General features: G+C 51.2%; 1 protein-coding gene across 45 annotated transcripts in view; it reads right to left on the bottom strand.

Moving 5' to 3' along the window:
- The window catches only part of ZMYND8 (zinc finger MYND-type containing 8), a 126,197-nt gene that overhangs the window by 84,098 nt on the left and 29,310 nt on the right, over positions 1–12,789 (bottom strand). For 31 of the 45 annotated variants that reach the window (XM_045444332.1, XM_045444351.1, XM_045444344.1 and 28 more), the window contains one exon: positions 2,787–2,935. In XM_045444332.1, the coding sequence (XP_045300288.1) occupies positions 2,787–2,935 (149 nt within the window). Of the gene's footprint in view, positions 1–2,786; positions 2,936–3,083; positions 4,404–10,773; positions 11,311–12,789 lie in introns of those variants that run through there. The other 14 variants (XM_045444333.1, XM_045444348.1, XM_045444343.1 and 11 more) reach the window with 10 other exon arrangements.

Below are 12,789 nucleotides of genomic sequence, written 5' to 3'. Positions count from 1 at the left end.
GAAAACTACAGCCCACAGGCCCTGTGTCTAAAGGAGCAAGCTCTACTCCGCTCCAGCTGTTGCTGGATTTTTCTGAGCTTTTATAAGAACCCAAAAATACAAGTTGTTATTTGAAATCTCATGATCTTCAAATGTTGGTGACTAAGAAATTATATTATTGGTAAAACCCAGCACTCGTGGACCTACAATTTGCCTTTAATTCCATAATTCTGTAATGCTATAAAATTCTAAAATGAAGAAAGAGGAAAGGGAAAGTGCCCAGAAGAATTTTTTTTTAAGGAATTTAAGTTCCCCTTAAGGAAAAACAGACTGTGCGTGAGGGAGGCTGTTGCTACTATGCAAATACCATATGCTAGAATGACTTATGGGGTCAAGGTTCAAGAATTTCATTTCTTTACAGTTAAGCCCGTTTCTCTTTCGCCAACTCCTGACGGTTGGGCCCCAGGGAGTTTTAGATCTGAAAAACCTACAATCAACCTTATAATGTTCCCAATCCAAACCCCTATTTTACAAGGTAACTGAAGCTCAAAGCTAGGAAAGCAACTGACGAGGTCCCAGAGTGAATTTCCCGGATGCAGTGAGGCTAGAGTCCGACCTCTGGGTCAGGACACTTCCTCTGTGCAACAGTCCTGTAAACTCTCCTATCAATACTGAAGATTACAGATTATTCAGGAGCGTCACCGTGTCCTGTGTCCAGCTACTCGGGGTCTCCTCTTTTCTACATCTAGAACGCACTGTGCATATGCGAACCTCCACCCTGTGGCTATTTCTCAGGGAAACATGGACCGACAAACACGGCATTGTGTTCACGGGCCTCATGTGTTAAGAGAAATGGTACACATGGAGAGGGAGAGAAGAAAACGTGTGGACTGCCCAAGCTGATCCGCTTCCAGAAAGAGAGTTACAAGCCAGTTCCTTAAAAGACAGGTAGGAATTCAAAAAGCACGATGCGCGTGCGCACACACAGAGAGAGGCCAAAGGAGAAGGCTTTCTGCACAGAGGGGACGGTATCTGCCTTGAGGCGTCCTGGTATCCGGTAAGGGAGGGTTTGCCCAGGAAGTTCAATTACTAGCTAAATTAAGGTTTGGGGATTATCTGTGGCCTTGGGGTTTCGTTTTCACTCCCAGCAGCTATGGGATGGCTCCTGGGTGACAGAGATGGTCGCCACTGCTTTAAGCCAGACCAGTCGACCTGAGCTCGAATGCAGCTTCTAATTTGCTCAGAGGCCTTGAGGAGACAACTTAACCTCTCTGAACCTCGATGTTTTCATCTGCAGAAGGGAGATAATTACAGCCCTTTCTCGCAGGAAGATTATAAACATTAACACAGAAAAATGCTTACAACAGGGAGTGAGTCAACACTGCTTTTATGATTATTATTGCCAATACTGGCGTATCTTTCTCAATCTCCCTAAAAATGTATTTAGGACCCATCTGTTTCTTCTCTTTGAACAGGATTCCCAACTCATTAGACTTGCACTATCCAACCCAGGGGAAAAAAAAAAAAAAAATCAGTCCCTGGGTCACATTTGTAGGTAGGTGCTCAGTGGCCACACGTGGCTTGTGGCAATCATACCGAACAGCCCAGTTCTAGAACACTTCTACAGCTGTCGTTTCTCGATTTCACACATGGTTTGTGTGATTATTCCACTTCGGGTCGAGCCTGGCTTAATTTTTATTATTATGATTTGCATCAGTGGGCTCAGTTCATCCCAACAATCCTGTGCAATCAGGAGCAGGACCTTCATTCCCATCGGTAGATGAGAAAAGCAAGCACAAAGAGGTTAAGTTGCCCACAGGCACACGGCAAAGGCAGAGCTGGCATTTCGCTATGTAATTTTGAGAATGGAAATAGATTAGTGTGCAGAAATGTACCCCTCTCCCAGTTCTGGGCATTTAACCGTTGCTAGGTTTCTTTCCCATGAAAGTAACAACCTTGTCTTATTCAACCTCCAATCCCCAGGGCCCACGTCAGCACTCCGTAATGCGTAAGATGGATGAATACATCCCAAGGAATCCCTGCTGAAATGGTATCAGAACCCCTGGGACATCCTGTTTCTTCCAATACTAGGAGACTGGACCCCAGGGTCCACTAAAGCAGCTCTCATTTTTTTAAATCAGAAGAATATCTAGCTTGCATTCGAGAATTTTAAAACTAGGTTTCTTAAGCAAGATCCAAGATGGTTCATGGATATTCCTATCTCATTGATAGGTCCTGGCTGCAGAAGGAGGTTGGGGTCTAGAGAAGACTCGTGCCGCCTGGGGTCTACACACAATGAGACCAAGGGGTGACCAATCACCAAAGTGGAGAGTGGACAATGGGTAGAGACAGCAGCTGTCTTACCACAGACCTAAACCCGTTATTTTACAGATGAGAAAGCTGAGACCAGGAGGGAGCCTGCCTTAGCCACACAACCACCTCGAGGCAGAGCTCAGAACCATCCTACCAGCCTGGCCTAGCAGGAAAAAAATCCTCAGGCCACGTGGGGAAACAGCCCTGGAGTGCAAAAATAAAATCCAAGGAAAATCCCCAAATCCTAAAGCACAGTATCCTTCATCTCATCTGGGTCACTGCCCTGTCCCCAACACAGCTCTGAAAAGCTAACAGAAATCGCTACACAGACCCATTTTGGGCTGTCCTTCTTGTCCTACGCAAATGACAGCTGCAGCAAGGCAGCCTGCTAAATGCCAAGAACAGCGGCTGTCAGAAACCCCCGGAAAGCTGAAACGCTTCCCACTACAGCCTTCGTCCTGCTGGTGTGGACACCATTCCCAGCGGCCCTTTACCTGCTCCTTATTGTTATTGTTCAGTAAGCCGGGTTTCTTTTTCTTTTTAATGGGGCTTGTTGACGTGTCCTGTGGCGAGTGGCCATTGGAAGAATGCGGAGGGCTGGGGAACTTTCTTTTCTGGGCTGTTCTCTCTGTGGAGCCAGGATCTGAAAGAGACACACAGGACCACATGTTTTAAAGCAGTCAGGGAGGCCCAGCCCCCACAGGGAGCGGGTGTGGCTGAGGGGGGGCACAGCGCATCTTGTCCCCGGGCCCAATGCCATTTTAGCAGTCCTCCTCCTAGAATACACTTACCCCGGCTCTTCGGTTAACTGGCTCAAAGGTCAGACCGTCTTTCTTCAGCCTACATACCATTTGTTAACATTTTAATTCACTGCCAAAATATAAAATCGAGAAACTTCACAGAACAACCTAGGTTTCTGGCTTCTCTTAAAAAACAAAAACACAAACCAGATCAGGGCCTGTAGGGCCTGATACCACCAGATGGATCTGCATCCCCGCAGGCCACTTTTGGGTGGAAGTGTGCTCTCCCTTTGGCCAAAATCCCCATTGTGTCCCCACCGACCAGGCCACGACCCAGCCGCCTGAGTTGTCGCACAGGCACTGGTGCCCTGTCCGCATCCCAAAGAAACACTTCCTCTCCTGATGGCAACAAGCAGAAAACCATGAAAGATCGACCAACCAGCCCACACACTTCAAGAAACTGAAGGCGCACACACTTCTTTGCGGACGAGGCCAACATTGACGGTGTCGTGCTTGCTACTCTCCTCCGAAGAGACGGACATAAATGACACGTTCGCTGATTCGCATCTGAGCCAGGCCAGCCTCACCCTCGCCGATTCAGTCCTTTCCGTTTTTACTCTCCCAGCATCTCATTTAAACACAGACACGTCCACCACCACCCGCTCTTCACCTGCAAGGCCTTGGATCCATTCATTCCACACCCGATGGTGGCTGTCTCATGAGCGTAGGGACGAAACAGTGGCGCAGCGTGATGCACCTTACGTTCTGAGAAAGATGTTACAGGCACGAAGAGAGACGGTGCGTGAGAGCAGAGGTGATGGGGTGGGGTGTGGAATCCAGAACGACGACTACCCCCAAAGGTAACCTGACGACGCTCCTCCTCCAGATCTAACTTGCGGGCGAGCCCCAGCACGCGGGCCGCGCCATGCGTCACCGACCTCCGAGTGTGGACAGGGGCCACTGGGGCAGATGAACATGGTCCAGGATGGATACAAGCAAGGCCTCCGGGGGCGGGGCGGGGAGGGGGGGTCCTTTGAATGAAAGGCAGAGCATCTTCCAATAGGCTCGTTAAAGGAGACAGTGAACTGCTTTTGCGAAATCCAGTCCACAGGATGGAACTCTCCATTCTCACCGGGCAACTTCAGAAAAATCCTGAATAAGCGTTCAGCATTTGGGTGCTGCGCTGAGACACAGCCCCGCGAGGAAATTAAATGTTAACCACAGGCACCTTGAGGGAGAACAGACCCCAGAGCTTGGAGGACCATCCCACAGACATCCAAATGGAGGCCCAGAGAGAGCCAAAGGGTTGGCCCAGAGGCACAGCATAGCTAGTTAGCGGGGAAAACTCACTGAAAAGGTGCCGCCTGGGATTGGCATTCCCCCAGAGGGAACCTCCTCTCTCAGGCCCGCAGAGATCCCCACCCCACTCCACCCTCCCGCTAAAGAGTCTCTCACCTTCCCCACCTAGTCTTTGACTCAACAATGTCCTCCTAGAAACACATTCCACGGATACAGTCATAGGAAGCAGAGTACCCGCAAGAAAATTCAACTGAGAGGCACTGGGTGTTGTACCCAAGCCTGGAAATGACTTACACGTCCACAAATTAAGGACTAGTCTAATACCATACCACAGCCATATGGTGGGATATCCTTTTTTATTTTTTTTATTTTTTTTAAGTAACCTCTATATCCAACATGGGGCTTGAACTTACAACCCTGAGATCAGGAGTCACATACATGCTCTTGAGCCAGCCAGGCACCTCTCATACACTGGAATATTCTGCAGCCCTTAAGAATAAGAAGGCACCTTAGGGCGCCTGGGTGGCTCAGTCGGTTGAGCGTCCAACTTTGGCTCAGGTCATGGTCTCGTCACAGTTGGTGGCTTTGAGCCCCACATCAGGCTCTCTGCTGACAGCTCAGAGCCTGGAGCCTGCTTCCAATTCCGTGTCTCCCTCTCACTCTCTGCCCCTCCCCCACTCACGCTCCAGGTCTGTCTCAAAAATAAATAAAAATGTCCAAAAAAAATTTTTTTTTAAAGACACTTCTACACAAACAGATGCATGACCATCTCCAAGCTTCTGCATTAAGTGAAAAAAAAGCAACACATTTCTAAGCACCATTAATACGCAACACACCCCAAAAAAGATGTCATGTATCTAAGTTCGCACAAGCCTAGAACATTCCGGATGAACACAAAAGTATTACAGAGTTCGAAAGTGCAACTAGTGGGGCGCCTGGGTGGCGCAGTCGGTTAAGCGTCCGACTTCAGCCAGGTCACGATCTCGCGGTCTGTGAGTTCGAGCCCCATGTCAGGCTCTGGGCTGATGGCTCAGAGCCTGGAGCCTGTTTCCATTCTGTGTCTCCCTCTCTCTCTGCCCCTCCCCCGTTCATGCTCTGTCTCTCTCTGTCCCAAAAATAAATAAACGTTGAAAAAAAAAATTAAAAAAAAAAAAAAAGAAAGTGCAACTAGTGGAAGAAACATTCAGGGCGTGGGGGAGGGATTATTTTTCACGGTGTACCCTTGTGTACTTTGTGTATCATGAGTGTAGACTGTCAAAATAAAACTTAAACTGAGGTATTCAGGAGATTGAGTTTCACGTAAAAAGCAGCAGGTGCAAACCAAAGCCAGTAATGAGCAAATGACGACGGCCTGATTCAGGATTTTAAAAAGGTCACCAGATAGACACCGTTGGGACCAATCACCACAGGCTTGGAGGGACCACAGGAAGGAGTTTTGGGGGTTGTTGAATGTGGATCTGATAAACCCAAATAACCCTGCTCAACTGTCAGAAGATGTGCGTTTAGAAAAGGTGTTTTGGGGCCACAAGGAAATGCATCCGAAACAAAATGGCACCTGGGCCAGGCCAAAATTGAAAGCAATTAGGCAAAGCTTTGGGTATTTGGGATGTTTTTGTTTCATCTGTGGGTAGATTTTTTTTTCTTTAACGTTTATTTATCCTTGAGAGAATGCAAGCGGGGGAGGGGTAGAGACAGAGGGAGACACAGAATGTGAAGCAGGCTCCAGGCTCTGAGCCATCAGCTCAGAATGCAGTGCGGGGCTGGAACTCTCACGAAGTACGAGATCGCGACCTGAGCCGAAGTTGATGTTTAACCGACTGAGCCACCCAGGCGCCCACTGGTGGGTAGACTTCTTTAAAGAAGAAAATACATGAGCAAAGACACATCAGTGGAAAAGTTAGGGGCACATTCAGGAAAAACAAATTGTGCGTTTCCAGGTTTCTTAATGGAATGCGCTAGATTTTTGGAAGGGAGAGCGCTTCCCCATCATAAGGACCACCTGGGCACCCTGCCGCTCGCTGCCAGCAGTACTCCCACACACAGTGACAACTAAAAGCACCCCCACATACTTCCCAAACACCCCCAGAGGGGGTGGGACTGGCCTCCTGAAGAATCACCTGAAGAATCACCGAGCTAGAACACAGAAGGCAGCTAACAACAGTCAGCCTTTGACAGCCAGAAAGGGCACCAGCCCCTCCGTGGGCGTCTAAGTTACCCACCTGCGGCTGAGGCCCCCTGGGACGACAGATCCCAAAGAGTAGTCCCCATACTAGCAGCAGTGGCATTACCTGGGAATCTGCAAGAAATGTACATTCTCAGGCCCCACAGATCTGCAGAATCAGACACTCTAGCCTAGGGCCCGGTGGTCTGTGGGGTAGCAAGCCCTCCAGAGAACCCAGAAGCACACCCCAGGGTGTGTGTGTAGGGGGTGGAATCTAAGTTCTCAAGTCTAGAGAACCCTGTTCCACACCGGTAAGCCCAGCTCCTCTCCTGCCCCACCGCCACCTGTGGGCTTGGTCTGCGTCTGAGGAAACAGCAGCCGAGCAAGGAGGCGAGGCAAGACGAGGAGATGCCAGGCCGGTCTCTCTTCCACTCAGACTCCATCTGCAAAATGGCACAAGGGAGGAAGGGGCCAGACCAGAACTTCTCACCTGGAGCCTGGACAGTGCTTCAGGGACCCATGATCCACAAGCCACAGTTCTGTACAAGGACACAACTTCCTGGCAGAGGGGGGGCCACACCTATTTCACCTTCCTAAAGATATCACCAACACTAAAGATTAAAACTACAGGACTAGAGGACCTTAAAGTCCATTCTGAAGGGCGCCTGGGTGGCTCAGTTGGTTACGTGCTCGACTTCGGCCCAGGTCACGATCTTGCAGTTTGTGAGTTCGAGTCCCACGTCGGGCTCTGTGTCTTCCTCTCTCTCTGCCCCTTCCCCTGCGTACGCTCTCAAAAACACACATCAAGAAAAATTTTTAATAAAAAAAAGTAAAGTCCCTTTTGAACTTTCCAATTCATTAATTCCATGAGAAAGAGGGGAGAAACACACACATAAGCAACTTAAGCCAGACTGGGTTTTGTCCCAGCCCAGCAGGAACAGAAAGGGGAAACAAAGATCCTGCTCAGCGAGGCGGGGTTTGACCCAAGGCTGCCCCTAGCTAAGAGCACCCCAACCTTCTAATCCCAGCAAACCATCAAAACCCCAATTCTGTTCCTGACTACAAACACACCAACTCCCTCCACAGTTAACGAGAGATCAGCGGCTGTGTCCAAGGGGCAGGAGTTTGATAGGCTCTAAGCAATAGACACATCTGTCAAAGGCAGAGGCTGTCAGTAAGACTCGTAGGGAGAAAACTGCAAAACACCAACTGCATTCACCGTCCTTGGGAGGGAGGAGGCAGGTCATCATTCTGACGTACAAACACGTAGGCCTCAGGTGGTGAGCGAATGGGGGGTGTGGACTTCGCTGTAGTCATGGCAACAAAGCCTCTTAAGGACCTCTTCCAGAAAGCTGACTCAAGTTGTTTTTTTTTTTTTCCTCCTTCTTTAATGATTTAATTCTGACAAGGACTTATTGCTAAACACATTTCATCTATAAACTTGGAAGGATGACAAAGAGCCACCATAGACTGAATCACCAGGGAAATGGTTCACCCTTGATCTGGAAGTCCTTTCTGTGAGTAGCACGGCCTGTGAGCCTACTGCATTGGCTCACCAGCCACCCTCCGCGTCCTACCCCCTCCGCCAGCCCCAAAATAAGTCTGGTTCTGAAGGAGTTAACGTGGGCGAGGGAGAAGAGCTCCTCCAGGCAAAAGACGGAGCAGTGACTCAGGAGAACAGCTTGGCATGAAGCAGGAAACAGCAGAACTTTCCCCTCCTGTGACATCCGCTGAAATCTTAATAATAAGAGAAGGCCTACTGCGTATCGGGAACCAAGAATGTGATGAGATCCTTCTCCAACCTGTGTCTGGTGAACTACCAGAAACAATGCTGCTCAGCCCTTCCCAGATGTCCCCTGACTTAAGGGACAGGGTACGTCAAGATAACCCCGCCTCTTAGCTTTCCTGAGCCACGAGGATTAACAGCTAAGGCTTTCTCCTACTACACACAATGTAGGTGGCGCTGTTCAAAATGCCTGTGGGGTACTTCTCTCGAAGTCACTTTTGCTCAAGATGACCCAAGTGGCAGGGCTGGGATTTGAACCCAGGCAGTGGTTCGACTCTGAGGCCCGCACACAGCCTCACGCAGGGAGAGGCAGTCCTCAGCTCTGCAAGATGGACTCCTAACACAGGGTTGGGTGGTGAGATGCGGTTGTGTTCAACAAGGAGCACTCCAGGGGCGCCTGGGTGGCTCAGTCGGTTAAGCGGCCGACTTCGGCTCAGGTCATGATCTCGCAGTCCGTGAGTTCGAGCCCCGCGTCGGGCTCTGTGCTGACAGCTCAGATTCTGTGTCTCCCTCTCTCTGACCCTCCCCTATTCATGCTCTGTCTCCCCCTGTCTCAAAAATAAATGAAACGTTAAAAAAAAATTTTTTTATAAAAAAACAAGGAGCACTCCAGAACAAGGACAGTAGAAAACCGTGTTTGTCCAACTAACGATGCGCGCCTTCTCTCAAAGGCAGTCCCCAGGAAGCATATTCACCTCCCGGTATTCCAATGGTGGCACCAGAACGTGGCCCAGGCCACAAAATAGGCTGCGGGTGGGGAGCCTGTGTGGTCATCTCCCCTCCCCCACACTCCTTTCCAATCTCCATCCAGGCTGGCCAGACCCGGGCACACCAGGCACCCCCACCCCCACCCACATCCGGCACCTGAGTCACAGCCCTCAACATTCTCCAGAGCCTAGGAAATGACACACCATGACAGGGAATTGTCTCCTCTGGAGAGAGAAAAGGGCCCCAGCTGAAAGGCCAAACGCTTCCCCATGAGGATCAGCCTCATGGTGTGTTATTGTGGGTGTCAAATTTCCTTAATGTGGACAGTGAGCCTGTGGGGCCTGAATGAAGAAAAACCCAACCAACAGGCAGAGACGGGCATCATGGGCCACACAGGTAGGGTGGCCACAAGTTGCCACCGCACTCGGAAGCCGGGGCACGCATTCTGATAAAACGGGTCGCAGATCAGGGAGCCTGGGTGGCTCAGTCGGTTGAGCATCCAACTTCAGCTCAGGTCATGATCTCATGATTCGGGAGTTCAAGCCCCATGTTGGGCTCTGTGCTGACAGCTCGGAGCCTGGAGCCTGCTTCGGATTCTGTGTCTCCCTCTCTCTCTGCCCCTCCCCAACTCACACTCTGTCTCTCTCTGTCTCTCAAATGAATAAATGTTTAAAAAAAATAAAATAAAATAAAATAAAAAACAGGCCACAGATGGTGCAGGCAGGGTGCCACAGAGGTTAGGCCCAGAGGTGCAGCTTAAGGAAGCTACTTAACCTCTCTGTGCCTCTATCCTTCTGGAGGGTGGAGATCATGGTACCTTGAGGAGTTACAAAAGGATTAAAGAAGTTCAGGCCTGGCAAAGAGTAAGCACTCCATAAATGATAGCTGTTTTGTCAAACAGGCAATCATCCCTCCTCCTCCTCCTCCTCCTCCTCCTCCTCCTCCTCCTCCTCCTCCTCCTCCCCCTCCTCCATCCCCAACCCTCCTGCTGCAAAAACAGACCTTGTTTTCTCAGAGGAGCACATTAAGGTCACAGTTATGGAAACGCCAGCCTATAGAACACGGACACGGAACGGGCCCAGGACAGGACTTCTCCACCTCCAGCTTGCCCCCCTTAGCCGCGAAGGCAGGGCCGAAAGCAGAGGCCTGCGCTGGCCGGGGCTCGGAGGGTACTCGCGGACAGCACTCTCGGTCACAGCCGGCCCTCTCCACAGGCCACTGCAAACATGGTCACTCGCTGCTCTCCCAGAAGACGGCAAAGCACAAACACGGTTAATCGTCTCCACGTGTTGCCCCAAGACCCAGAGCAGGTACCCAAACAGGCCTCCCTCCCCAGGAACCCAGGAACCCTAGGGCCTTTTCCTGCTGGTAGGTACATCATCATGAAACCAAAGCCTGGAAATTTCCCTCACCCAGAGCAGAAATGAAAATGGGACGCAGTGGACGGGGTGAGAAGGGGGTAACATTTTCCTCACAGCAGAGAATACCCAAGCCACGAGCGAAAACGAATAATCTGGTCACACACTGAATGCCCAGAACCACAGAACCCTCGAGACAAGGCTGCAGCCTGCCTGAGGGGCCTCCTCCGGAAAGGCCACCGGGGTTCTACAAGTTCTCCCTGCCTGAGAATGTGAACTTCTCACCCAGACTGGGAAAAGGAAGACTGACTCGGAAATGAGGCCGTGGAACAAAAGGGTCATTCTCAACCTGGGGAAAAGGTCGTCCATCCCGAGTGCCTCGGGGGCAAAGCAAACCAGGGACGGGTAACCCTGGGAAGGGGCGCTTACCTGCCATGGAGAGAGCTGGGCTGCTCTGAGGGCCTCCCTTCTCTTTGAAAGAGAACAGAGGCTCACACACGGCAGACATTCCTGCTTCCGGATCCTCAGCAGCCTCTCCCAGGGGGAGGAGGAAGAAGCAAAGAGGACAGGCTAAGAGTCACCACTTACCAGGCCAGCTCCTGTCTCGGACGCACTAGGTGGCCCAGCGCGGCAAGGACACCCTCACCTCTCTGCAGTCAGGCAGTCTGAGGCAGGGGCCGCGCCTGCTTGTCCCCGTGAGGCTTTCGGCTCTAATTTATCACCCTCGGTAGCCAGCAGCCCGGCTAGGCTGGAAGCCTGCAGAGCGCACAGCACCGAAGGGCCATTGATTTCACCGGATGCGAATAAACACAACAAATTGCCGTTGTTCTGCTGGCTACACGAGACCACCAGAAGGGAGCGTGGCGCTTTGCAACGGGAAGGTGTTTTTAGGCGTGTGTTTACTTTCAATCATTTTCAGATTAACTTTACTTCGGACGTGAGAAAGCCATCTTCCCAACACCCCGGGGCTCAGCTCTCTCTCTCTCTCGCTCTCTCTCTCTCTCTCTCTCTCTCTCTCTCTCTTTCTCTCTCCCAAAATAATGCAGGGGTGCTGACGAAGCAGCACATTCATATGTAAAAGGTGAACCTCTAAACACTGCCGGGCGGGCCACAAATTGCTGCCATCTAGGGAAAAGAGGCTGATTTACAAATGAATTCACTGTTTTGCCCTCAACAACTAGAGGCAATCGCAACCACCCAGCCCTTTCCTCCCCCTCAGCCGGGAAGAGGACTTCTGGAAAAACGACAACATCGCAACAGGAATTTCCTGGTTCGAGAATGCCAAGCTCTTTCAAATTTCACAAAGCAGGAGGAGGCAGGGCCCAACCCCGCGCAAGAAGCCGCGGCACCCCACCCCCCCCCTCCGGCGGGCCCAGGCCCAAAAGGCTGAGTGCGTCTGACGGGTGTACATATTTGAGGCCCTTAACTCTGCCAAGTCACCACAAAGAAAGTGTGGAGTAACCAGTTGCCTTTGGCCTTTGCTACGTAGCTGGCCGCGGGGAGGGCTCCCAGGAGGAGCAGTGCTGGCGCGGAAACCGTCTGCATTATTTATCCAGGCTGAGCTGGGTCCCACCCCCTGGCCCAGCTCAGGTTCTAGAAAGCTCAGGTGCTGGTGGGTGGCTTTCAAACTGCAACTGGGGAATTACAGCCATGAGAGAGCCAATTCAGGTAAAAAGGCGGCTCTGCCCGCAGCGGGCTGAGAGAAGAAAAGGGAAATAGAGAGGCTCGGGTGGGGCGGAGGGAAAAGGTGCCACCGGTAACCAGGCAGCGTTCCTCACACGCCCTGGGCGTGGGTCTGGCCTCTCGAAGGTCACTTTAGTGAAAACAGGAAAAGTCTCTAGAAGATGCTGGGGAAGAGGGGACAAGGCCCTGGACAGTCACCTCATCGTGGTCCTTTGAGGAAGCAGAACGCCCCCCATACTGCGCTGGCTCTAAGCATGTATCCTGTGGCCTGGCCTCCCCTCGCCCCATCCCACCCCACCCCCTGCTCTCAGAAGGGCACAGGATGACACATCGGCATAACCAAGGGAATGGGAAGCAACTTCGATGCCACCAGCAGGAGACTGAGATGCAAAACATCATCATGCAGCCAGAAAACGGAATGAAGAGGAGATCTCTTCATGTACTGACACGTAAGAAAATCGAAGTCAAAAAAGGCCAGAAAGAGACCGGAATGGAAGAAGTAGGGGCTGTGTAGGCTGTGGGTCTGCAAAGGCCCTGGGGGAACAACCAGGACAGAAGGGAAACACTGGGTTCATCTTTCAGTTCTTTCTGACCCTGTTCGGGTATTAAACTATTTAAGGTATTTTCAAGAGGCTATGAGATTATGGATGAAAATGGTACTTAGGGAGCTCTCACTCCATGCCAGGTACTGCCCTGGTCAGGGGCCACATCTGCATCTCCAGGGCCCAGCATACAGGAGGAGCTCAGAACATGCCCCCAGCA

Source organism: Leopardus geoffroyi, chromosome A3 (assembly GCF_018350155.1).
Source record: "Leopardus geoffroyi isolate Oge1 chromosome A3, O.geoffroyi_Oge1_pat1.0, whole genome shotgun sequence".
NCBI lineage: Eukaryota > Metazoa > Chordata > Mammalia > Carnivora > Felidae > Leopardus > Leopardus geoffroyi.
Note: the sequence above shows the minus strand (reverse complement) of the source record. Positions and strands in the feature narration are given on the sequence as shown.